At 45.5% G+C, this 27,246-nt stretch overlaps 2 protein-coding genes across 2 annotated transcripts; one reads left to right on the top strand and one right to left on the bottom strand.

Moving 5' to 3' along the window:
• Positions 1-1,915: 1,915 nt before the first annotated feature.
• On the top strand, positions 1,916-14,554 carry TRIM40 (tripartite motif containing 40). The gene is made up of 5 exons (XM_065911963.1): positions 1,916-2,260; positions 12,804-12,899; positions 13,531-13,752; positions 14,026-14,048; positions 14,530-14,554. The coding sequence occupies exons 1-5, from the start codon at positions 1,916-1,918 to the stop codon at positions 14,552-14,554; spliced, it is 711 nt and encodes a 236-aa protein (XP_065768035.1).
• A 4,334-nt stretch (positions 14,555-18,888) lies between these two features.
• On the bottom strand, positions 18,889-26,656 carry TRIM10 (tripartite motif containing 10). Its single transcript, XM_065912980.1, has 7 exons — positions 26,228-26,656; positions 24,338-24,433; positions 23,590-23,820; positions 22,833-22,855; positions 22,382-22,497; positions 21,186-21,218; positions 18,889-19,430 (listed from the first exon to the last, which is right to left on the bottom strand). The coding sequence occupies exons 1-7, from the start codon at positions 26,654-26,656 to the stop codon at positions 18,889-18,891; spliced, it is 1,470 nt and encodes a 489-aa protein (XP_065769052.1).
• Positions 26,657-27,246: the final 590 nt, after the last annotated feature.

The following is a 27,246-nucleotide window of genomic DNA, read 5'->3' as shown; positions in this document are numbered from 1 at the left end:
TTTTATTATTTACTTATTTTTGGCTGTGCTGGGTCTTCATTGCTCTGCGGGCTTTACTCTAGTTGCTGTGAGCGGGGGCTACTTCTAGCTGCGGTGCTAGGGCTTCTCATTGTGCTGGCTGCTCTTGTGGGGCTCGGGCTCTAGACACACAGGCTTCAGTAGTTGCAGCACATGCGCTTTGCAACATAGTAGTTGCAACACAGTAGTTGTAACATAGTAGTTGCAGCTCCCCAGGCTCCACAGCACCAGCTTCATAGATGTGGCACAGGGGCTTAGTTGCTCCATGGTATGTGGGATCTTCCTGGATCGGGGATTGAACCCATGTCTCTTGCATTGGGAGGCAGATCTTTACCACCGAGCCGTCTAGGAAGCCTGGGAAAGTGACTTTTTAATAGGAATCCCACAGCAGGAAGTGGACAAGTGGGATTGAGGAAGGTTAGTATGGAGTGAGATTTGAACAAGAATGTTGGACCTTTTAACAAAGCCTCAGGAATTCCCTGGAGGTCTAGTGGTTAGGACTCCATGCTTTCACTGCCAAGGACCCGGGTTTGGTGCTTGGTTGGGGAGTCAAGATCCCACAAGTCTCACAGAGTGGCAAAAAAAAAAAAAAAAAAGCCTCAACCGGCAACTCTTTTTAGTGTTATTCCCCATGGGCTCGCCCAGGGTGAGTGCTGAGACCAGCCTGACTGGAAGACAGTGGGTGGGCACCTGGTGTTCCGGTATCATGAGCAGATGCCACGGTTCTGTGTCACTGACACCGACCACACCCGGATCCCGAAGCACCGCAGCTGGGCTCTGGGAGGTCTTCACTGTGTGTCCTGACTCTGACTTCATGTCATATTTACATCCAAGGCACCAAGACTTTCCTCCTTCCTGTGTGCAAACACGCCACACCTTTCACTGACCAAAGTCCATCTCACCCCTCTGTCAGTCACGCAGCTGTGGGGAGGATGGGCCTCGTCACCTCTCCCCCAGATTTACTAACACGTGAGCATATATAATTCGCACAGTTTAAAAAGAACCAGCTGCCTGCTGGCCATCGCTCCAGATCTGGACCATGAGACATGACCTGAAACCACCACGGGAGAAACTGAGGTAGGATACAAGGGGAGCTTTTCCGGAGGAGGACTAGATAGAGGCTTGGGGATGAGGGGATGAGAGTTGAATGCAGTGTTTTGAGGGAAATAGGGACGGGAGAGTACTTTCTTCCTTGGGTCTTTGGAGGTGATTTGAAAGGAAGGGAAAAGGTCTCTGGACTTTTTCTGTCCTTTTCTTCTTATCTGTCCCTTTGATTGTGGAATTTGTATAACCCTGAAAGAGATGCTGGTTGGTAGAATGAACAGCTGACAGAGATGCTGATGCAAATGTCAAGTCATAATTAACAGCAGTAGCCAAACTCTTAGAGTGTGACCGCGAGGCTTCAAGTATCGCAGTGTGCTCCTCAACCAGCTCCTGCAGCTTCTCTCAACTGAGAACAAATCAGAGACTTTCATCTTTGAAGTTTATGAAGCTCTGGCTTCTGACAGGAACACTCTGGCCTCTTAACTTTGAGCTGTAAAAATATTCACAGAAAGCTCTGAAGAGAAACATGGTCTTTGAATCACCTGCTTCCTCCAGGTGTAGGAAAAAGAATGATTTTATGTCTACTAAAGACTAGGAAACCAGAGGGTAATGTGAAAGGTGATGTGTTTCTTGAACTTGTTGCAGAATGCTGTTTTCTGTGGTTTCCGTCCATGCAATGCTCTGTTGAGGAAGGGCGGGCAGTTCTTGGAATTGGAGGGCTGAGTTGTGTCCTCTGAGCCTCTCCGGGGCTGCCTCCTCCTTATCTGGACTGTCAAGAGCGGCAAGCCGTCCAAAGTTCCTGTGGGGAAGGAGGCCCTAATAGTCGGGACGCTGGCAGTGTGGGGTGGAGGCCATGGGCCCCCTGCGGGAGGACCGCCGGGAAGAGGGCGTCTGCCCCATCTGCCAGGAGTGCCTGAAGGAGGCAGTGCGCACCGACTGCGGCCACCTCTTCTGCCGGGCCTGCCTGGCCCAGCACCTGGAGAAGGCCTCGGCCTCCGGAGTCCGCAGCTGCCCCCTCTGCCGGAAGCCCTGTTCCGAGGGGGTCCTGGGGGCCGGCTATACCTGCGACAGCCACCAGAAGAAGGTGTGCTGGTTCTGTGAGGAGAGCAGACGTCTTCTGTGCATGGAATGCCGGATGACCCCTGAACACAAGGCTCACCGAGAACTGCCCATTGAAGATGCCATCAGCCACTACAAGGTAAGGTGAGGTCATCGTCGCTATCCCCCTGCCCCCACCTTCCCAAGTCGCTCCTTTCTACTTCCTGCCCTTGATCCCGGGCATGTCACAGAGGTTCAGTAACTGACACTTGTCTTCCTTTCTTCTGCTTTATCCTGTTTTGGACCTTTGTCTTCATTTCTCTGTGTATATCTTGCTACTGATGTTAAAGTTTCAATGTGTTAGTAGGAGTCTGAGAGGAGACACTGTCCCGTGACATCAGATTCCCAGGAAGCATGAACTCCTCACATTTCTCATCTGTAGTATGAAGGAGCTGGCCTAAATAAGGCAAAACCCTTTTAATATTAATACTATATGGTTCCCTTGATTGACAGTACTAGAATATTGGCCAGAAACATAATCAGGTTTTGTTGACGTTTATTCGCTAAGTCATGGTCTGACTTTTTTGCAACCCCATGGACTGTAGTCTGCCAGGCTCCTCTGTCCATGGGATTACCCAGGCAAGAACACTGGAGTAGGTTGCCATTTTCTTCTCCAGGAGATCTTCCCAACCCAGGGTTCAAACTTACATCTCCTGCTTGGCAGGGGAATTTTTCACCAAAGAGCCACATTTACATATGTTAACAGTTATCCTGTAAATATATTGAAACTTGGAAATTAGTACATGATTCTCTCTTTTCCTTCTTCCTTTGTCTTTTTTCCCTTCCTTCGGATAGTAAGTATTTTTATCCTATTTTAAAAAACTTTTGGAGGGGGAGGAGCTAAGATAGCGGAGGAATAGGACAGGGAGTCCACTCTCTCCCCTACAAATTCATCGAAAGAACTTTTGAACAATGAGCAAACTTCACAAAACAACTTCTGACTGCTAGCAGAAGACATCAGGCGCCCAGAAAAGCAGCCCATTGTCTTCGAAAGGAGGTAGGACAAAATATAAAAGATAAAAAGAGAGACAAAAGAGCTAGGGACGGAGAACGGTCCTGGGAAGGGAGTCGTAATAGAGAAAGTTTCCAAACACCAGGAAACCCTCTCACTGGCGGGTCTGGGGGAATTTTTCAAATTTCGGAGGGCAACCTAACTGGGAGGAAAAATAAATATAACCCACAGATTACACGCCTAAAACCAATTCCCAGCAGAAAAGTACCCCAGACGCCCGCATCCGCCACCAGCAAGTGGGGGTGGAACGGAGAGGAGCCAGCGGCATTGCTTAGGGTAAGGACCGGGCCCGAATGCCCTGAGGGCAATCGGAGGGAGCTAATGCGAGATAGCAACTTAAACAGTGGGATAGCAAGAGAGAGAGACAAAATTAACCGGCCAGAACACACTGCGGGGCCGGGCCCGTTCGCAGAACAAAGGAAGAACCGAGTGGTCCCAGAGAAGAGCTCGCAGGCTGCGGACCGGCCCAGCCCCAGCAGAGGCAGGAGGCAGCGGGAGGGGAAGGGGCAAACTCGGCCCCAGAGACGGCACCCCTGCCGCACTGCAAACAGGCTCCCAGTTTCTAACCAAAGACTTCCTGAGATTCTGGATGGCCGACATCCGCCGGGAGGGTCTTTGGAAGCTAGAGGCCAGCTTCTGAGAACAGACACAAGGCGCACCAGACCTGTGCTCGAAAACTGAGGCTGGGACGCGGAGGGGAGAAGGCGCGCCGCACCCAGGGAGAGTGCGCCGGTCAAGCTCCTGGCGGCCTGAGCTGCTCGGGCCGGGGAAGGCACAAAACGCAGGCCCAACCGAGTCCGCGCTTTTGTGGAGGACCCGAAAACTGGAACCGCACCCAACGCAGGGCCTGCTCCATATAGAGCAGCCGGGAGCCTGAGCAGTGTAGACGGGGAAGCACACGCCTGTGAGCGGGGCAAACCCTATGTGGCCGGAACACTGTGAGTGCTCCCCACACAGGCCAGTGATACCTGTCTGCAGCGCCCCTCCCTCCCGGCAGCACGACTGAACCAGCGAGCCTGAACAAGAGACCACCTCCGCCTGCCTGTGTCAGGGCGGAAATGAGACACTGAAGAGACCGGCAAACTGAAGCCAAATAAACAAAGGGAACCGCTTCAGAAATGACCGGTGCAACAGATTAAAATCCCTGTAGGTAACACTGACTACACCGGAAGGGGCCTCTAGATATCGAGAAGTGTAAGCTGGAACCAGGAGCTATCTGAAACTGAACCGGACCCACACTGACCGCAACAGCTCCAGAGAAATTCCTAGATATATTTTTACTTTAATTTTTAAAAAAAGTAAAAAACTTTTATCATCAAAGTGGTATGTTCGGGCAACACTGTAATGTATAAAGTCAAAACTAAAAGTCTTTCTTCCTGTTTTCCCCTATTCTCAGACCCTAGAAGTAAACATTGTTAGATTTTTGTGTATAATTCTTTCAAAAAATTGTGTGTATGAACACACTGTCTAAAACACAGGCACACACAAAAAAATAATAAAATAAAACACAGGCACACAAGGATTCTCTACATATCTTTCTGTAACTCATTTTTATCATCTAAAAATACATCTTGCACATTATTTCATTTTCCCATCCGTACCTTTGGATCTTATGAATTCAACAACTGCATGGTGTTCAGCTCTATGAATGTACCATAAATTGGCTGATATTGAGTTATCTATAGGTTACTGTTTTGTTTTGAGATCACAAGAAATGTTACAATGAGTATCCTTCAACATTTATTTTAAAGGGCTTAGAATATCCAAGATATATTTTGATGAAAGATTAAGATAGCTTCCAAATTATGATCAGTTTTCCTGTCATCATTTACTACCGACTAACCCATAGTCCCCCACTGATTTGAATCCCAACTTGATAGTATGCCATGGGTGCATATAGACTTGCGTATTTTCTTGACTCTGTTCTGTTCTAGTTCTGCCTGAGTGTAAAACCATTTTTAAAACTGTCCTTTTCCAATGTATTTTAGTGTCAGGTAGGTCTTAGAACTGTCAGAATATTCTTATTTTTCAGAATTTTTGTGGATATTTATATATGCCTATTTTGCCAATTAGCTTTAGCATTTTTCAAACCAATCTTCCCCCTCTCCCACCCCCAATTATAGTTTCCATTTGATTGGATGGAAAATTGACATATTTTCACCATGGTGTCTTTCTATCCAATAATGAAAGATGAATTTCCAAAGCCTTCTCTTAGATTCTTGACTTTTTGAACACATTTTGAGACAGAATGAGAAAGTAAGGAGTCCCGATCAAGGGTGACTATGGGAAGGGAGAGAAATAACTCAGAAAACCAAAGAGGCCAAGTTCTCTAGTTCTAACATCATTCCCTCTAAGTGCGGGGGATCACAGGAGGGTAGAGAGTGGTTTCCCACCTGCTGATGGGCCAGTGAATAGAAGGGAAAATCTATTCACTCACTCAATGATTTATTCAGGTCTGTGCTTTGTGTATGATGTCATGCCAGGCATTGTTGGAACTATAAAGATGATTCATAATCTCTGTCCTCTAGTCTACCTTTAAATTATGACAAGGAACCTAAAGTAAATAAATAACAATATTTGTTTAAGAAAGACTTGAGTAACTTCCCGCAGTGTATCAGTAACTACCATACATGCTAGGAATACAATGCTGAACAAGTCAGATGCCATCCCTCCTGCCAGGGATTTTCCCAAGAAAGACAGGCAAGAAATCAAACAAATGACAAGTCTTGTATGATCTAGGAAGAAAACAAACAGGAATCAGAGATGGGGAGTAATGGGTGACCCATGTGGTCCGTGAGGGCCTCACGGAGGAGGTGGCACTGGTGCTGAGACCAGGGAAAAGAGAAGGCGGCCAGTGGAAAGACTGGGCAGAAGGGAACACAGATTTGGGAGCCCCAAATCTGGAAATGTCTTGTTGCACTTGAAGAGTTTATAATTAGAGTGTGAATTGACAGCATCTACTGACAAATTAGAAGTGGGGTAAGGGAATGAAGGGAATCAAAAGATGACTTCATGAGTTTCTAGTGTGAGAAACTAGATGGATGATGGAAAGATAAGGACTGAGCAGAACAGGTTTGAACGAAACATCAAGTTCCATTTAAGACAAGTCGAGTCCAAGTTGAGACACATCAAAGCAGGATCTTAGATATGCAGCTGGCTAAGAAATCTGAATCTCCAAAGAGAGTCTGGGGTAGTATTCCCAGAACCTAGGACAGGGTGCCATCACAATAAAGATAGTATTTAAGGGAATTCCCTGGCGGTACAGTGGTTAGGACTTCATCCTAATCCTCCCTGGTCAGGGAACTAAAATCCCACAAATCACGCAGAGCAGTCAAAAAAATAAATGAAAGTAAATAAAATAAATTTTAAAAGATAATATTTAAAACTAAGGGAATTGCTGCAATATCCCAAGGAGAGAGTCTAGGGAGAAGAGAGTTTCCGGGACAAGGTCCCAAGAAAGGCCATCACTTAGATGTAAGATGGAGGGGGACCCAGTAAGGGAGACTTGGGCTAAGCCACTAGCAAGGCATGAGAAAAGCTAGGGAAGTGGAGTTCCAGACGCTAAGAAGCGACTACAGGGTACATTGAATGATGTACTCTGTAGATGTACTAGATGATGTACTAGTTAGATGGGCGTCAGCAAAGAAGTGGATGCTGGGCTGGGAGGAGGCACACTCTTTCCATTGAAACAGTGGGGAACAAAAGAAGGCATCTGCAAGGGGAGGGAGTCTTGCAGTTTGGGAGGTGACTCACGTGTCTGGATTTATTTCCTCGGTAATATGTGAGAAAGAACACCAGCTGTGTGGTTAGAGGCAGGGATGTGAAAGGTTTGAAAAGTGTGAAGCTGTGGTAGGTCAAATTTGGAAAAGTGAACCTATCTATGAGTGAAACCGAGTGGGACTGGAATGCGGCATGGAGCACCAACTTGATTTTTGAAACTAGGGATTTAGTGTTTTCAGTTCGAAAGTTATTATGCAGTTTTGATACTTATTGCTTTTTGGTTTATTTTTTAATGTAGAGCATCTTCACCAAATAGTAATTTTTGTAACCTGATGTTCTTGCTGTCTTTTCAGAAGGATTTTCTTATGCATTGTTTCTAAGCATTATGGAGAATTCCATGAAATTTTAATTGGTATCACACTAAATTTGTTGCCTACATTAAGAATTATTACTTTTATGGGCCTACATGGTCTTGACCAATAGCAGGATATATTAATATCACTAAGAATTTTCCTTTATGTTGCTGAATCAGATGTTACATTTCTTAATTTAAATCTCATATTGAGGGTAGCTATATATTTTATAAGAGTAATATTTTTGGCAGTTGGTACATTGTAGATCCAAATGAGAGTCTTTGCTGAATTCATATATCCTTTAACTTAATTTCCTGACATTTTCTATATGTATGATCATGTGGACATTGTCAGGTTTAGTCATCAACACCATTTTTCCTCATAAAATATAATAGATTATACCTTTCTTATCTATATTTTGGGACTTGTTCCGTAAGGAGCATGTTTTTTGAAAATTGGTCTTTTTGGTTTTTTGGTAACTATATCGGGAAAGTTAACTTTTTGCCTTCTATCCACTTTTTCTTTGATGCATATTGTTAGTAAGCCATTTGAGAGGATTTTCAGTGTTGCTAAGTTCTCATGTTTCATCACTACTTACTGCTCTTGTCAAAATTTTTTTATTGCAAAATCACACTTTAGGATCACAGACTTTAAAAAAGTATTTATTAATTCAAAACACAGCTTGAACCATTGCTTATCTTTCAATTTGTCTTTTTTTCCCTCAAACTCCCTGAGGAATATTTTAGTAAGATAAAAGTTTGTGGAATTTTGCTTTTTAATTCTAATGAGTACCTTGTTCACATAATATGCACACACTAAATATTATCTTAATGCAAAACTGGATGTAATAAACATTTTTTTTAAAAAAAGGACTTTACCTTATTCATTTTGAATACTGTAAATGATAGATCTGAATTATCTTCGACTATTTCATGCATTTATCTTTATTGCTGCTATCTTTGCATCCTTTTTTATTTACACAGTGTTCATAGTTGACTGTAAACTCTTCATTAAATTTTAAGCTACTCCAGAAGACAGAACTGTGACGTTTTGAACCAGATCTTAGGAACAGGCTTGACTTTGACAGGCAGAAACAGATAGCATTCCTGGCAGAGGGAAGTGAAAGAGAGGTGTGGCTGTGTGGGGTGTGTTTGGGAAACCACAAGCAACTCCATTTGGCTCCTGTGAAGAACAAGGAGAAAGTAGGGAGATGGAACACAGAAAATATAATTGGGTTATGGTGGGTCTTGGATATTGGGTTAAGGAGTTTGGGCTTATCTTTGACAATAAGAAACTCTTTTGAAGACAGGAGTAAAACAGGAAAAAGACATTATATGACTGAGATTTCAAGTTGGAGGACAGGCAGAATAGTGGGTCCAAGGACAGAAATATGGCAGTCAAGAGTAGTGGATTGCAGAAGAGGGTGAGGAAGAGGAAGAGAAGTTTGATTACTCCAGACTGAGTTTGATTACTCCAGACTGAGTTTGAACTGCCAATAGGGCAGTAGAAGATACTTAGGTCTCAGCTAGAAATAGGATTGACTGTTAGGACAAACATCTTTCAGGAAATTATGATAAAATCTGAAGCCTGAAATTAAGGACATAGTTCAGCAAAAGAAACGGGTTAAAGAAAACCTCACAAATGTCGAGGAAGGACAAGGGGTGGGAGGTGGGTAGAGTGGGGTGGGGAGAATCACATCAAAGAAGAGGAGCCTGAGAAGAAGGCACCTCTGAAGTTTCTTTCCTGGAGTTCACTGGTGACCTTGGAGAGGGCAGTTTCCAAAGAGTGATGAGAAGCAAAGGCAGATGCTGGGGAGCAAAAGGGCCATGAGGATGTGAAGACAGTGAGAACCGCCTACTCCTTCAGGAAATGTAGTTGTAACACCAGAGAGAGTAAATGGAAGGGGTAACACGGTGCAGGTTATTTGCTTGTTTCAACTTTGTGAGATCTGAACTTTCATTACACAATTCCCCACTCCACCTGAGCCTCCACCTTCACCAGCGAGGCCCCTGAGTGAAATCACATGCCCTTCCTTCTGTTTTATTCCTTCTCTGCTGGGAAATGCATGCAGGTAACACCCAGTGACATGACAAATTTTTAACAAGTTCCTAGTGACATCACTGTCTCTTCTGCTTACTCTTTGTTTGCATGAATGTCCTTGCTGGTGTCTCACCCATAGCCCCTTGACTTTGGTTCCACCTTCTTCTGAATCTCAGGGTCAGAAAGAACTTTCAAAGTCATCTTGTCCAACCCCAGCCTCTACCTGTACATCTCCAGTGAAACAGGACACTTCTTTTCCAACGAGGAAGTGAGGCAAAATGACAGGGAAAAAAAAGAAAGAAATATCCCCCATGAACAGCCAAAAACAACAAAATCCCCTCTCCCCCATCTTTTTTTTTGACCTGAGTTGAGATGGATTTACTCACTGAAACACACACTCTTTGGTTAATAGCACACTCTTATCTTTAGTCCAGGCTTCCCTTGTGGCTCAGTTGGTAAAGGATCCACCCTCAATGTGGGAGACCTGGATTTGATGCCTGGGTTTGGAAGATCTCCTGGAGAAGGGAATAGCTACCTACTCCAGTATCATGGCCTGGAGAATCCCATGGTCTGTACAGTATTCTGGCCTGGAGAATTCCATGGACTGTATAGTCCACAGGGTCACAGAGTCAGATATGACTTTCACTTTCTTTGTTTAGTCCACAAATCCCGTTTTTGTTTTGTTTGTTCCATTTAATTTAATCACCGTTCCTTTTTCTTCCATGGGTAACTACTTAGTGTTTGTTATATTTTTATTTGTAAACAGTTTACAAAACACACATTGCTGCACTGTGTGTTTATATATTGAATTAACAAAATTACATGATGGGACTCATTCTATTTCTTCCCCCCCACCCCTTTTTTCCCCCTCAACTGGGCCCTTTGTGGGATCTTAATTCCTGAGCAGGTATTGAACCCATGCCCTCTGTGGTGGAAGTGCGGAGTCTTAACCACTGGACCACCAGGGAAGTCTCTACTTCCTGCTTTCCATTCTACCATGAATTTGAGATCAGTTCACATTTTGTGGGTCACATGGTCCATTGTTTCTGATAGCTGCATAGTGTTCCGCAGCAGGCACCTTCCTCATTTTACCCATCCATTTCACAGGAATGGACTTTCTGTGATTCCAACTCTGTTACCACAAACAGTGTTGTAGCGTACACATTATCTTAGAACCTGAGTGAGGAATTCTCTGGGATTTTTATGCAGAAACAGGACCACCAGATCATAGAGGAAAACACACCTAGGTGGCCAAGACCCCCAACAGAATGCCATGCCAGTGCACATCTCATGAGCCTGCAGTGTGGTCCTTACACCCGCATCCATCCCTCCTCCCCCAGGCGTTACCCAATTGTCTAATTTTTATTCATCTGATGAGGGTCAAGTAATATTCCATTGTATTAATTTCCATTTCTCTAATCACTGATGAGTTTGGGCATCCCTTCTTCTGTAAATTAACTGTTCATATTCTTTCCAAATTTTTCTTTTGGTTTCCTGTCTTCTTATTTATTTCTCAGCTTTCACTTTATTTATTTATTTATGTATTTATGGCTGCACTGTGCAGCTTGTGGGATCTTAGTTCACCAACCAGGGACTGAACCCAGACCCAAAGCAGTCAAAGCACTGAATCTCAACCACTGGACTGCCAGGGAATTCCCTAGGCTTTCCTTTGATGTTCTGTATATAATAAGTCTCTTGTTGGTTTTAGACATTGCAGATATTATCTCCTAGTCTGTCATTTCTCTGTTAGTTTTGTCCATAGTGTTGTTACTGAACAGAAATATTTAATTTTTAAGGTCATCAAATTAAATCATTGTCTCATGGTTTGTGCTTTGGGGGTTTTATTTAAGACAAATTTTCCCTACCCCCAGGCCACAAATTTATTCTTTAATATTATTTCCTATTAACTTCATAGTTTTCCTTTCATGCAGTCTTTAGTCCATCTAGAATTCTGGATAGGCATCTGGCTTTATTTTTCTCTGTTGTTGTAAGCCGGTTTCTCAACACCTCCTACAGATTTTGTCTCCTCTCTTACTGATCTATATACTACTTCTTATTTTATTTTATTTCAGTTTTATTGAGATATGATTGACAAACAGTAGTATAAAAGTTTAAGATGTACAGTGTAATGATTTGATGTATATTCATAGCAATATGATTATTACAGTAGTTTGGTGAATATCCATTATCTCCTTATAGATATGAAGTTTAAAAAATTAAAAAAAATTTCTTGTGATCAGAACTCTTAGGATTCACTCTCTTAACCACTTTCATATATAACATACAGCAGTGTTGATTATATTTATTGTGTCGCACATTCATCTCTAGTACTTATTTATCTTATAACTAGAAGCTTGTACCTTTTGACTGCCTTTATCCAATACACCCTCTTCCTATTCTCTACCTCTGATAACCACAAATCTTTGATTTCTTTTTTCTGTTTGTTCATTTTGAAAGTATAATTGACCTGCAATAGTATGTTAGCTCCTCTTACACAACATAGTGATTCAATATTTCTATACATTTCAAAATGATCACCAGGACAAGTTTAGTTACAGTAAGTCACTATACAAAGATATGACACAGTTACTGACTATATCCTCCACACTGTACATTTCATACCTATGACTCATTTCTTTGTACTTTTTCTTTTTAAAGTCTTTTGTAAACATGGGTCTCTCCCTGAGCTCTCTCTTCTTTCATTTTCTAAATGTTCTTGCCCCAGCACCATACTGTTTTATTACTACAGCTTTATATACCCTTTTATCTAGCAGGGCAAATACATTTTGTCACCAGTCTAAAAAGGGATGACAAGGAGAATGTTTCCAGAATCTTTCGCTGTCACCCCCACCCTGTACCTTTCTTCCATTTTGAGTCATTAAAGGCCTGTGTTGATATCTGTATCAGCTGTGTTTATTTTTGCTTCCTACATTGTTTTTCAAAAACCTGAAAGTAAATGTTTTAGAAACTGAAATCATTCATTATATCCTTAGTTTCCCGGATGTAGTGACCCATCCAGACAATGATTTAAGATAAAGAAAGAGGTCCCATGCCTTCCTGAGCTACAGGTTTACCTCTAGTAAAGGATTCTGGTCCATCCCAGCCAGGGTAGGGGAGTGGTACCAGAGGCTTTGCATCTCCTCTCTAAGTCAGTTCTAGCTAGATTGGCTTCACTTGTTGATGAGAAGTAGTAAGAGTTGCCAGTGATCAGCAACTTTTAGATGTTGGGAGAAAAACACCCTGAAGTCAGAGTAGAAAAGATTCTGTTACTATCTGTTATTCCTGTGTAGGTAAGGCTTAAAAAAAAAAAATCTCTTTTCACGATCATCATCCATTAAATAAACTCTTGTATTTCTTCCCTCTAGGATGACACATAGAAAGCTGCCTCTTCTTAGGCAGAATTTCCCTTTAGCCTCATCCTGGGATCAGGACACCCACCGTCCTCACCCCCCAACCGTGTGTTCCTTGGGCATCACCCTCACCCATGGTCTGACCATCGAGCATGTCTGTCTCCCTAGGAACGACTCAACCGCAGGATCAGGAAGCTCAGAAAGGACATCTGTGAACTCCAGCGACTCAGAACTCAGGAGGAAGAGAGACTGCAGGCGATGAAGGTGGGTTTCTTAGAGTCTCAGGAAGGACCCCAATCTGGCCATCTGTCTGTCTGGAGCAGCCTGCTGCAGCGGAGGGCCTGGAGGCTGAAACATGGGCGCTGGGCTCCGTCTTGGGGTTTGCTGGCTGAGTGGCCTGGGGCAAGTCAAACCCTCTGAACTTCATGTGGTTTATATGTTCAATGAAAGCCAGTCCTGCTCCCCCTGGTTCAAGGTGAAAATCAGAGACAAGCAGACTGTCAGTTGAAAATTACTCTGCAAACCGTAGGTCTCTTTCTCTGTCTCTGACCATCTACCTTTCTGTCTCCCTTGCTCACTTCAGTGTGGGGTCTCTCCTCTCCTTATGACCCGAGAGGGTTAAAAGGCAGTGGGAGGATATAGCAGAGTCTGTGTATGTGTGTGTGTGTGTGTAACATGACATGTGTGGATGTTCACAAGGGTGTTAGGTGGGGAGAAGATGTCCCTGCATTTTTTAAGAACATGGCTGCCTCTTTAATACCCATGACACGTAGAGTCAATGTTATGAAGGGAGGAGGACTGAGAAATCAGCATTCTCACTCAATGTTCAGAGGCCAAGGGCTAGGCGGAGACTTCTGACATCAAATCTTACAGAATTCCTTTTCTGGAGTTTCAGGCAGACCATGGGACCCACAGGCTGGAGGCTGAGCTGGAGCAGCAACCCCAAACCAGAAGACAGCAGGATGCCTCTGCTCAGTGGTGGCCAGACCAGCAGCAGCAGAATGTGTCAGCAGAGCTGTCCAGAATGCCTGGCATCTCCAGGGCATTACTTCACCTCAGCAGCCTGGTCACTGATCTGGAGGGGATGGCCAAGAAACTGGACACCAGCTTGCTGAAGGTGCATATCCTGGGGTGCCTTCCAAATAGTGGGCAGCCTACCTGTAGTATCCCTCTGGGAGGTGTAAGAAGAGACTTCTCTGTGACACGTGGTGGTGACCTGTCCAAGGCTGCCCAATGCTGCTGCAGCAGAGGGGGGTACACAGAAGGGGTGCACCTCTCCAGTCCTCAAGGTGGCAGTCCCGAGTGCCATCCACTAGTGGGGTGAGGAGGGGACTTGGAGGGAACAGGAACCAAAGAACCGATTGTGACTCTCACTCTTTCTCTCCCCTAGGATGCTAGTGACCTATTGAACAGGTATGAGCTATCCCATCTCCCTTCCTATATGTGCTTCCACACACAAACCCACAGCAACCTAGATGTGTGAGTGGGCTTTCTCAAGGTCAAGGAGTTCCACTGTTCCTTTAACCTGCATCTTCATGCTACATGGACAGTGGAAGAGTCAACAGAATATGCTGAAGGATTTTTTGTTTCTAGGAGCGCTCCAGAGCAATTAGAGGCTATTTATCCCAACTTAGAGAAAAGAATCAATGAATCACTTGTCCAGTCATCCTCAGCGGCTCTGACCTCTTCATCCCTGGACCATCTCATCTCAGACTCACCTCACCCTCCTGGCTCTCCTTCCCCCAACCTGTCCAGCCTCCCATTAGGTCTGCCCGGTGGCCCCTCAGATCTGCCATCTCCTGAACATGACCTCCATGCCTCGTCGCTAGAGCTGCGACCTGATGCCTGACCCCCGGACCCCTGGACAATAGTCACAGCCTCTCTCCTGAACCAGGCTTGTACTCTGGCTCCCACTGTAGCGGTCAGGGTCCAAGACCTCCATTTTCCTGTGAAGTGATGGTAGCATCCATCTCTCACCATCTCATATTGAAATGGGAGCATCCAGACGTCTGAATGGTACAAGCTCATAATGGTGAAGCCACCTTTGCATGTGGAGCCCACACATCTGTTGAAAGGAACATTCCTTCTGAGCTCCTGTAACACCTGGTGTCTGCACCACTAGCCTGGCACTTTGATTATTTTTGTGATGGACAGACTCTACAGTGACCTCTCATGATTCTCCCTTCATGGTGTTCATACCCTTGTGTGATCCCCTCTCCCTGAGTGTGAGCAGAACCTGTGACTTGCTTCTAATCAACGGAATATGGCAAAGGGGATGGGCTGGCACTTCACGGACTGCCTTACACGAATGGGACACCTCCTTGTTCACACGCTCACTCTTGAGATTCTCTTGCTGAACTGATGATGTGGGTGACTGCAGCCAGCAGGCGCCTCCAGGAGCTGACAGCAGCCTCCAGCCTTCAGCCAACAGGAAGCAGAGGCCCTCAGTCTTGCAGCTGCAAGAAAATTAATTCTGCCAACTGCCTAAATGAACTTGGAAGTGGATTTTTCCCCAGTCAAGCCTCCAGAGGAGAACCCAGCCCAGCTGACACCTTGATTGTAGCCTCATGAGACCCCAAGCAGAGAACCCAAACTTCTGATCCACAGAAACTGTGAGGTAATAGATGTCACAGAAACTATAATATAATAAATACAGATCAATGAATAGTACCTTTGTATATTAATTATTTGTGCATCACTTCTTTGGGTGAGTAATAATAGTTACCCAACCCACATCTGTCTCACTTGTCTGATGTATAAAATGTGACTACTTTTTTAAATGGGACTATTAATAATACCTACCTCATCGGGTTGTTGTGATCATTAAATGAGTTAATATATAAAAAAATATTTATTTACGGTGACTGGTCAGAGTGAGCTCTGTAAGTGTTCGTATTATTACTAACATTTTTTAAATCTTCAGTTCTTTCTTTGGGAACTACTTGTGTCCCCCCCACCAACCTCACCATAGCGTCCCATGAAGCTTGGTTAGTGGTGGAAAAGTCCCATTTTCCTTATTTACATGTTCGATCTTATAATAAACTTTCCTATTATTTGAACTAACTTGAGTGAGTTGCCATTCCTTTTAATAGAAAGAGCTGCTACCGTGTAAAAAAATCACGTAAACGTGTGGATGTCCCAACAAGTGTGCACAATCCTTTGGGGTGTTGGAGAGGGTGATGGGGAGCTTGGGGCTCTGGACTCCATCACTTCCTGGAGGAGGGAACCTTGAGACCAGACTGTGACAAGCAGAGCGTGGAGGCTCATGGAGCTACCTTATCTTGAAGTCACCATGTTTTAGGATCAATCCACTTCCTCTGCACTGAGTCCACACTCCAAACAAATGAACTTCAATTACTCTGCTAGTGCTGATAGACCAACATGAGTATTTTCACTCACTAGCAGTTTTATTTCTCAGTGTAAGAAATATAAATTGTCTTTCTGAATCCAAGTCCCTTGTTGAGAGCATGCCCAATAATAAAATATTCACACCTACCAGGGGACCCATTTCTGAACAAGGTAGCCTGGTGGCTAAGAGCTCTTGAGTCTGACATAGATCAAAAACCTGGGTGCATGATTTTGGCTGAGCAAGTACACAAAATTAACCAGGCCTCAGCTTTTTTAACTTTAAAAGGTAGATAATAATAGGAGCTACCTGGCAGGGTTACTAAGATTAAGTGACATAATATATGCAAAGTCTTTCAACAGGCCAGAATCTCTCTTTAAGTTCTAATGTATATATATAATTTTAATTGGAGGATAATTGCTTTACAATGCTATCTTGTTTGTTTACAATGGGATCTTCATACATTTACCCTAGAGGCTAGTAGTCATTTTTAAAAACACAACTAAAGGCAGTGAAAAATAAACAGAAAAAGACAATCCACTTTTTGGTGGAATCTCAGGTCTGGGTACCTGTGGTAATGTTTTACCATTATATAAGGACTTGAATGTGCCTTTCTTTTTTGACTACACATTTTACATGCAATACTGAACACTCCCAGAAAAACCAATTGTACCTTCATTTTTCAATTCCTTGCTCCTGATCTCCTCATGTTTTCTACTTGCTAAACTGAGGGCTTCCCTCATAGCTAAGCCCATAAAGAATCTGTCTGCAATGCAGGAGACCTGAGTTCAATTCCTGGATCAGGAAGATCCCCTGGAGAAAGAATGGCAACCCACTCCAGTAATCTTGCCTGGAGAATCCCAGGGACAGAGGAGCCTGGCAGACTACAGCCCACGGGGTGTTAAGAGTAGAACACAACTTAGCGACTAAACCACCACTAAACTGAGGCTAAACAACAGGGAATTCCCTGGCAGTCCTGTGGTTAGGATGCCAGCTTTCACTGCCGTGGGCATGGGTTCAATCCCCGGTTGGAGAACCAAGATCCTATAATCCTCTTGGTCAAAAGAGGAAAAAAAGAAGAGGGTAAATAACAGAAATTTTGGGGTGACTTCTAAGCCTGGGCCTCAATACACTGTGCCCATCTCCCCTTAGAGTTTACACCTGGATGGTTTGCTCCTCCCAGAGGCCCTGATGGGGAGATGACAGAACGTTTTACTTTATGTCTGAGCAGATTCAACAGAGACAGTATTAAAGTGAAGGGTATGTTCAAGCAGAATAAGTGACACCACCACCAAGAACTAAAAATAAAATATAAGACAATGCTTTTATTGTACATAGGATTTAAGCTTCCTTGGAATGACAGAAATCATCTTACAAACTCAAGGCAGCCACGTGTTAGTTCTTGTCCCTGAACCAGCAGCAGGCAGGGTGGCTTCTGGAGTCATGAACACTCAGCTTCTTCACACCACGTGCGGCCACAGCTTCTGCCATTACAACCTGCTTCCCTACAAGGTCTCTACCCAAATTCACACAACTTTACAAAGTCCTGATTCTCTCCCTTCTTCTGCCCAGTCCCTCAGATGACACTTCTTATCCAGCCTTGGAGCAGCCCCAGTGCTTTGGGCTACAAGTCACGGGTCCCCCTCTGTAACTCCATCTGGGCAATTCATTCCCTGCCTCTGTCTGAGATTCCTTCCCCAGTACAAAGTTTATGATGGTGCTATCTCTGCTCCCACAGCTGAGCTATTTGGGACTTATTCCTGTTCACCATCTTATTCCTTTCATCTCATTTCTCAATGTCAGATGGTGATCAACAGATCAGGAAGAGGATTTTCCTGATTTTCCAGGGGATGAGTGTGGACCTCAAGTTGTGGCTTATGTCCACAACTTCCCTGATCCCTTCCCACCAAGGCCCTGCATTTTCATCTCAGCCAGAAGAAGGCATTGAGTGGTGTCAGGGGTGGGTGTAACATGCAATCAGCTCATGAGGACAATGCAAATGACCCAGTGTCCCATGGGTCACAGATCATCCATCCACTTTGCTGCCGCCCCTTCTCCCTAAGATGCTTTTTCCCCTTTTTTCCTCATTCACTAGAATCATCTTTTGGTTTTATTTCTTTATTTATTTTTGTCCACACCCTGAGGCATGTGGGATCTTAGTCTGCTGACCAGGGATCGAACCCACACCCCCTGCATTGGAAGCATGGAGTCTTAACCACTGGACTGCCAGGGAAGTCCCACTATATCGATCTTTTAGACTTCCCCTTTCTAGAAAGCCATCCCCGACTCACCTCCTGCCTCCTAATGGGTTATACTCCTCCTCTGGGCTGTCCTAGTGCCCAGATCAGACTTGTATCACAACACCGTGCTCTCCTTTCCTCCTTATGTCTCTGCCTCTTCTCATGACCTCCTTCAGATACAGGACAAGTTTTGTGGGGATTTTATTGTTTATTTGTTTCTTTTCCTTTTCAGGTCACCAATGGCTACCATACTGCTTGGCTCATAATTAGCACACAACAAATATTTCCTAAGGATATGAGTAGATGAACTCTAATATTTTAGGGGAGAAAACAAGATGAAGAGAGGTGAGATGCCTAGTTTAAGATCATATAATAAGTTGATTACAAGGCTGAGTCTAGAAACCAAGCCTTCCTCGCTCAAATCCAGTATTCCTACGTCTTACACAGTACTTCTGTGCCTGGTGGGGATGGTGGTGAGGAGGGCTGGCAGTGGTCTGAGTCCCATCCACCCAGCATTGAAGAAAGGGCTTGGTCAGCAGACTGAAGGTCATCCCACCTTGTCCCTCTCCAAAGTCCCAACTCTATCACATCATCTAAAGCAGTCATTTCAAATCTCAGGTGACCCAGCCAGGGTCAAGTCCTTAGGTCCTCTCTTTGAGCCCTGTGCTTAGGATAGGGTATCTGCACCCTCTTGGGAACTCAGGGAGAACTTGGACCCTCGGCCCCAGAGCCCAAAGAAGGGAAAGACCTTCTGGGTGAAGGAGGCAGTGAAGGTGTAAATGGGTTCCTGGGTGACGGCGTTGGCAAAGGTCACCCAGCCCACCTCGTAGTCGATGGACACCCGCACCTGCTGGGGCTGCTCCTCCAGGGTCAGGCGGGTGGGGAAGGAGCTCAGGGCTGAGACGAAGCCCCACGCCAGCCTCACCGCCCACACCCCCTCCTCTGGCCGCATCCGCAGCTCCCCCTTCCGGCGGATGTCCCTACTGACCACGCCCAGGGTGCAGCTGCCCCCGTGAGCCAAGTCCACACTGACCACCCACGTGTGTCTGCCCCCAGTGAAGCCGCAGTGGGCCAGGACACAGGTGGCCCGGTCAAAACGCTGCGGGTTGTCCGGTGACTTCTGCCACTTGTAGGAGAAACGAGCCTGCTGATAGTCCTCGGAGAGCAGGAGCTTGGGGTGGGAAGTCCGGGGATCTAGAGAGATGTGCGCTGTGGGGAAAACAAAAGGGATGCAGATGTCAGCAGACACGCTATCACCTTCAAGAAAGGTCTAACCACTCCCCTTGGCATTCACGTTAGCGTTACTCCCAACAACGTGTAGAGTGCCTACAAACAGGAAGCATGGGTATCTTCTGGGAACTTGTTAGTGACACTCGCAAGCTCCACCCCAGACCACCTGAGATGGAATCTGCATTTTAGCACAATCCATAAATAATTCCTGAACCTGTTAACGCCTGCTTCAGAGGATGTGTTCAGTTCAGTTGCTCAGTCGTGTCCGACTCTTTTCTGCGACCCCATGGAGTGCAGCATGCCAGGCTTCCCTGTCCATCACCAACTTCCAGAGCCAACTCAAAACTCATGTCCATCGCATCAGTGATGCCATTCAACCATCTCATCCTCTGTCGTCCCCTTCTCCTCCTGCCCTCAGTCTTTCCCAGCATCAGGGTGGTGCTGATGCTGACTTTTCCAATGAGTCAGTTCCTTGCATCAGGTGGCCAAAGTATTGGAGTTTCAGCTTCAGCATCAGACCTTCCAATGAATATTCAGGACTGGTTTCCTTTAGGATCTCCTTGCAGTCCAAGGGATTCTCAAGAGTCTTCTCCAACACCACAGTTCAAAAGCATCAATTCTTCGGCGCTCAGCTTTCTTTATAGTCCAACTCTCACATCCATACATGACTACTGGAAAAACCACAGCTTTGACTAGACAGACCTTTGTTGGTAAACTAATGTCTCTGCTTTTTAATATGCTGTCTATGTTGGTCACAGCGTAAGTTAGTTGGTAAGTGTGTTAGTTTGGACATGTGGGCTCTCATCTGGTTCTCTGCAGTCCCCTGAAAACCACTTCTGCTGCATGCAAACTGGCTGACTTCCAGAGCTGTGCGTGCCTGCTCTCATCTCCTCCTCTGCTGACACATCACATCCTACCCCTCCTGTATCTCAGAGGGCGGGGACATCCCTCCTCCCCCCCCAGTCCAAACTTCACGATCACTCCCTGGGTGCATATGACTCACACACCCAGTCTTCTTTGCTCCTGTCCGGCTGCCTGACTCACCCGCAGGGTATTCATTCTGCCTCAGTAATTCTACAAACCAGGCTGTCTGAGGACCACTTTTTGACATCAAAACTTCTGCAGACCTTTGCATAGTGTTACTTTTAGTATCCATAAGTTGAGACAAATACATGAATTCTGTTATGTCCATGAATTAGAGTTGCTTCCAAGAACCCCATGACTTCCCAGCGTCTTTGGCTGATAGACTAGGAACAATGGCCTTGAGAGGGGTCCAGTCTTTATTCCTTTCCTGCCCACAGGTTGCACTCCTATCATCCGTGAAACAACACCCGAGAGAGAGTGGGGGGGGGGGGGTCCTGAAAATTCTAAGAATGTGATTCTAAATCCAGATCAAAGTTCCCCTCACCCAGGAAGCCCTTCCCGATAGCCCTTGGCCCAGGCTGATTTAATCTTTCTATCTCGTCAAGTGCAGATTAGAACCTGAACTTCCTGTCAGGTATGTGGTATGAGTGTGTGAGTCTTCCTTCTTCATTGTTCTCCTGCAGTCCTTATAAAGGCAGTGACATGTATCACTGCCACGTGTGACATTATGTGTGCATGTATATTTATTAATACATATATGATATACATGTATTTGACTATTACATTGCCCAGTGTGGAACTCAGCAAAATTATCCATCCTTTTCAACTTTAGATTCCTCACTCCCTCCCATCCTGACAGAGGCAACTTACCTGGCTCATAATCCAACTCAAAGCTGAGTTTTTCTGTAAAGAGGAAGTAAAACAAGATGCAAATTCATTAGTCTTACAAAACCACAGAACATTCACTGATAAGACTGAGGCCCCAGGAAGGGAAGGGACAAAGAGAAGAATGGCAGGTGGAACCCTCTAGACCAGTGGTTCTGAACTTGAACTTGCATCAGAGCCCCCGGAGCACTTGTTTTCGATTCAAGTGGCCCAGGGTGGGGCTGAGATTTGCATTTCTGGCAAGTTCCCAGGGCAGGCTGATGTAGGCTGGGACTTCGTTTTGAGCCTCACTGTCTAGATTTGAGCAGGCAGAGACCATGTTTACCTTCAATGCCTCACACAGAGCCCAGGATATAGTAAATGCTCAAGAAACATCTACTTAATGAATCCATAAGTGGGTTAATTTGTTTCTCATTCTGCTTGGAAATAATTTAGGGAAGAGTCAAAGGTCAACCTTTGACGAGAGTAAAATTTCCTTCTCTGCTAGGCCACTTACTTGCAGGAAGTGGACTTAGAGGAAAACTCTTCTAAGGTGACATTTTTTTGTCAGCAGGTCATTTAGAACTAGGTGGCATCATTCATGATGTCATGTGGGATGAGGGGGAGGTGTTGGCAGCAAGACACATTTCTGACTCTCATTTCAAACCCTCCACACCCTCACCTATGACTGCTGTCCCGGAAAAGGGGGTCATGGCCCCCACATGGGCAATTCAACTCTGAGAACCAAGCTAATGGGGTGGAGGATGGGGGAAAGCCAGGGAAAGGAGGAAGGAAAGTCAGCTACCACAGAGCACAGAAAAATACTCTCAGTGGTTATTAATTAACAGTTATTAAAAAAACTCATCATATATAACAAATGCCCCCTGTGACTTTTTTAAATTATTGACAGTGACCAACTTTGTTAATCATTATCTTATATGTCACTCCATGACAAGTGATTAGATCGGTTTCATTCTTTTTCAAAATAGTTAAATTTTTCTGGAAAGCTTCAGCTTTATTATCTCACTTCGTTGTCACATTATTCTGAAAGCAGATTTTATAAAGATTGGCAAATAAGGAAAACAAGGCACTGGAAAGGCTTGAGCCTTGTCAAAGGTCACACAAGCATAGGGAAGCAGGGCATGGAAGCCATTCATAAGCCCAGGCTTCATGGCCACCTGTGCTCCATGGGGCCCTCTTACCCAGAAACAGCTTCATCTCCCTCCGCAGCGGGAAGGCTTGCTGGGGGAAGTCCCGAATCCTCTGGCCCAGCTCCGGAGATATAGCCACTGGTTTCCGGCACCTTCTGGTTTCACATCTAGGGGCACAGAAATGGTAGGGTCTGGGATTTATCCTCCTTAGCGATGTCCCCAGACTCAGTTGATCATCTTCTTCTAACTGAGCTCGGAGTTGCTAGTCTCCATGGGCAGACATCATTCCTCTAGGATGGACCCCCTTCCTCTCCTCACTGCCCACTCTCAGGTAGTGCCATGCTGGGTGTGTATCTATGGTTATACATGGAAATGCAGTTGAGGATGTGAAAGTTTACATGTGAGTTTTATCTGTAATGTGAGAACGTATGCTTGTTTGGCAATAACCAGGCATGTGCTGCCTGTCTGTTTATATATGTGGGGAGAGAAGAGACAAACCCACCTGATTAGAGTACTTCTGATATCCTAGGAGAAAGAGAGAAAGCAGAGATTTGGTTTCCACTTCTCCTTCCCACAAGAAAAGACAAAAATACCGTATTCTCAGTCCTAGATAGAAAAAGGACACCAGATCCATGGGGTCATAGCATTTTAGGGTTTATGAGGCTTCAGGGATCTTGGAGCCCAACTCCTTTATTTTATAAGATGCAGACAGTGAAGTGACCTGGCCCTCAGAGGCAAAGACAAGTCCCATCCCAAGGTCACCTGCTTCTCGGTCCCAAGTGTGTCCCGATAAATCATGCTGTCTTTGCAATGCCGTATTGGGACCCCAGTATCTCTCTTCCAGCAAGACAAAGTGAAATAGACTAGAAAGAACCTCCTGACTGGAGGGTGGTGACACAGAGAATGGTTTGCCTTGCAAATAGCACCTGACATTTGTTGGCATAGTGCATGATGCTTTTCAAAAAGCTACTTTCACTTGCATTTTACTGTGGGATCCTCACAAATAAATAAAGTATTTGTGAGATAAATAAAGTATCTTCCCTATCTGAAAGGATGGTAGGAATAAGAGATCACAGTCTGGGAGCAAAAGTGACCAGGAGCTCTGGGGGAAGCAAGGACTCTTAGAATTCAGAACTTCTGGTCCTGTGACCCATCTTTCACTTGGGGTACAAAGATCTGTGAGTGAAGAGATGGCTCAGATGGTAAAGATGCCACAAAGCCTAGGTGAGCACAGGTGTGGGGGCGGGCTCAGGTCTCACCGTCAGGAGCTCCCTCGCCGGCCTCTCCTTCTTCTCCTCCAGTTCCTCAATGAGGCTGTTGAACCGGCCGATCTCCCCAGCGACCAGGACATCAAACTCATCCCGATGCTTCAGGATGTCCTCATCCAGCTTCTCCAGCTGGGCTAGGAGGATGCTCTGCTGCTCTTCCAGGAACTGGCTCAGATGTGCAAACTCAGAAATCACCTTTTGTTTCTTGGTGGCCACCTGAGTCTGAAAGGACAGGAGAAGAAAGAGGCCAGGAAGTTATTCCTCCTCTTCTTCCCCTTACTTTTCCTTCTTTTTCTTTAATTCACTCCTGTCTCCCTCCTGGCCCAGATCCACATGTTCCAAGGTTTGGTGGTGAAGTCAGAGGCCCCAGTCTCTAGGTCCCCAGACAGACTTGAAACCATGGCATGGTTTCCTTTCCACCTGCCCTGCCATTTCTGGGAGGAGATACAGGGATGGGGTGAGGACACCCTACTTCCTGCCATTTACCAAATGCATACAACGTGCGTGTCACTAAGGGACAGTCGTTACAGCAATTCAGTGAGATAATGACGATTTTTAATCTTCAGTTCACAGAAAAATAAACTGAGCTTAGAGAGCTGTTTGAGGTCATAGAGCTAGTTTGTTTCAGGATTCAAACTCAGAAGGACTTCAAAGCCCCTATATGCAATGTTGCCTTGGTTTCAAACAGGCACTGGAGCCGAAGGACAGCAAGAGGGCCAGGGAAGGAATGATGACCTACCAGGAGGACTTGTATCCTTCGATTTTCCCTGGACTGAATTTCTTGAATCTCCTCTCTCTCTTTTCTTAGACACTCAAGACACTTCTGTATTTGTTCCTGGAAAGAAGGGGCATAAAATATCTAAGATGGAGGTGGGGGAGGGATAAATTAGAAGTTTGGGATTAGTAGATACAAGCTACCATATGTGAAACAGATAAACAACAAAGACCTACCATACAGCACAGGGAACTAAATTCAATACCTTGTAATAAATTATAATGGAAAAGAGTCTGAAAAAATATGAATCACTTTGTTGTACACTAGAAACTAATACAAAGCTGTAAATCAATGACACTTCAATTAATTTTTAAAAAATATTTAAGATGGAAATAATGATTTAAGAAGTGTCATCTCTGTCTCCTGGAATAGAGTGACCCAAAGGAAGGAGTTGGGTCTCAGCTGACAAAGCCTGGGCTCTTATTGTCCTTAACAGCTGACTCTCGTTGGGTCTTTTTCCTCTTGTTTGGCCCTCCAAGAATTTTGATCAGGGCTTTCCCCCTTTAAGCTGCGCCATTACAGGCTATGATTCCATGTTCCCACCTGAGCCTTCCTGTCATCAGGCTGTGTGAGCATGTGTGCTCAGTCGCTTCAGGCTCATCTGACTCATTGCAAATTTATGGACTGTAGCCCTCCAGGGTCCTCAGTACATGGGATTTTCCAGGCAAGAATACTGGAGTAGGTTGCCATGCCCTCCTCCAGGGGATCTTCCCAACTCTGGGATCGAACCCACATCTCCTGTGTCTCCTGCATTCAGGCAGATTGTTTACTGCCGAGCCACCGGGGAAGCCCTGTCATCAGGCTAAACACACTCTAATTTCTTTTGCCTTTAATAAATGGTATCTAGGGTCTGTCCTGAATTTCATATGCCCTTCTCTGAAATTATCCTAACTTTCTCACATATCCCAAGAGGAACACCTCCAAACAACCTCTGTTATGAATGGAATCAACTTTCTGAGTATGATCTGGAAGGAACATGAAACAAGGATAATGCAAAAAAAAAAATCAACGACTTGTTTTAAAAACTGCTTGTTCTTGGGGACTTCCTTGGTGGTCCAGTGGTTAAGACTTTGTGCTTCCACTGCAGGGGGCACAGGTTTGATCCCTGGTTGGTGAACTATTAATAAGATCCCACAGGCCACACGATGTGGCCAAAACACCCTCCCAAAACAAACAAACAAAAAATTTCTTGCTCTAGGGAACAGTTAGGAACAGTCATACACATATAAATGGCCATAAAAGTACACTGCAAAATATATTTAGAACTCTTACCAATACATGCTAATTAACTGAGGCATACACACAGACACCTACTTGTAATAAAACAAGATGCATAAACAACTAAAACCAGCATACACTCATTTAATGACAGAGAAAATTACACATTATATGTTATCTACCCAACCTGCAATATGTAAACACTAATTTACTCACAAACATGAGCACTCAGTTACACAGACACACTCAAATTGTCAGACCCCCCCAAACACACTGCATCCACTAGGAAACATGCAAACATTAATACTAAAACACACTATGCAATCACTTCCTCAAGTGCAAACCCAGACATCCTCAGACACACCTGACTGATCCAGGACCCAGACACACATGCTCGTGTTTTGGTGACTCATTCATTCAACATGTATTTGTTGAGCTACTATTATGTGTTGGCCATAAGGAAACAATGTAGGACATGCTTAAAACATTAACACGTGATCTTGCACACCTGGGCCTATTGCCCGGCTGATGATAAAACAAAGAGTGGCCCAAATTATCCACCCCTCCGCTCTGCTTCTTTCAGTCTAGTCCCATCCGAGACCCACCCCCGGAAACCTCTCAGTGTCCCCTTCGTACCCGGTAGGGCCCCGCCGCGTCCTCCAGGAAGCGCACGGTGTGGGCGCGGTGCTCCCAGGCCTCCCGGCACACCACGCACAGCTGCATCTCATCGTCCTCGCAGAAGAAGTAGACCTTCTCCCCGTGCTCGGGGCAGACGTCCTCCTCGTCTGAGTCCATCTGGGTCACCAGCTTGAGACGCTCGATGTTCTCCACCACGTTGGCCAGCTGCCAGTTGGGCCGGAAGTTCCCTGGACGGAAAGGCTCCTTGCAGAGCGGGCAGGTCGGGGGCTCCTCGCGGTCCGGGTTGGTGATCTCCAGGTAGCGGGTGAGGCAGACTCGGCAGAAGTTGTGGCCACAGTCGATGGTGACCGGTTCTCTGAGGGTCCCTTGGCAGACGGGGCAGTTGACCTCATCTGCCAGGCTGGTCACGGAAGCAGCTGAGGCCATGGTGCTGCTGCTGCTTGGGACCTCTTCAAGGTCACTCTTTCTGCGCGACTTGGGGGGCAGGGCTGGGAGAACAATGAGGACACACAGCGCACACTCACACACCCACGTGCACACACGGCCAGACACAGGGGCATCCTACACACCCAGTGACAGCCTCATAGTCACACACATACACACCTACATTTGCACACAACAGCAAGGAACCCTCTTGCATGTCTGGCAGCCAGGGTTGTGCTTCCCCCCTCCCAAAGGAACAGACACAGACCTCCAATGGCATAGACAGAGAAATAGCAGAGGAGGGGGAGAAGAAGGGGTGACAGCCTCCCAGAGATGACCTCAGTTACTGTCTGAGCTGGTGCCCATGACCTGCAGGTTGCTGCTTCGTCCTGTCCATCCAGAGACGCTCGCGGTAGAAGGAAAGTATCTTAACCACCCACGGGTGGAAGAGACTGTTCTTCTTTGGGGAGCAGGAGGGAGACTGGTCACAGAGCAGTGATGCCACCCAGCCTCCCTGCAGTAGGACCAGCTGTCTCCAGGGAGATTGAAGGTATCAGCCAACCCAGGGGAGTGTGGGGACCCAGATAAGGGTG

Source organism: Muntiacus reevesi, chromosome 20 (assembly GCF_963930625.1).
Source record: "Muntiacus reevesi chromosome 20, mMunRee1.1, whole genome shotgun sequence".
Lineage (NCBI taxonomy): Eukaryota > Metazoa > Chordata > Mammalia > Artiodactyla > Cervidae > Muntiacus > Muntiacus reevesi.
The sequence above is the reverse complement of the archived record's forward strand: the minus strand, read 5'-3'. Positions and strand labels throughout refer to the sequence as shown.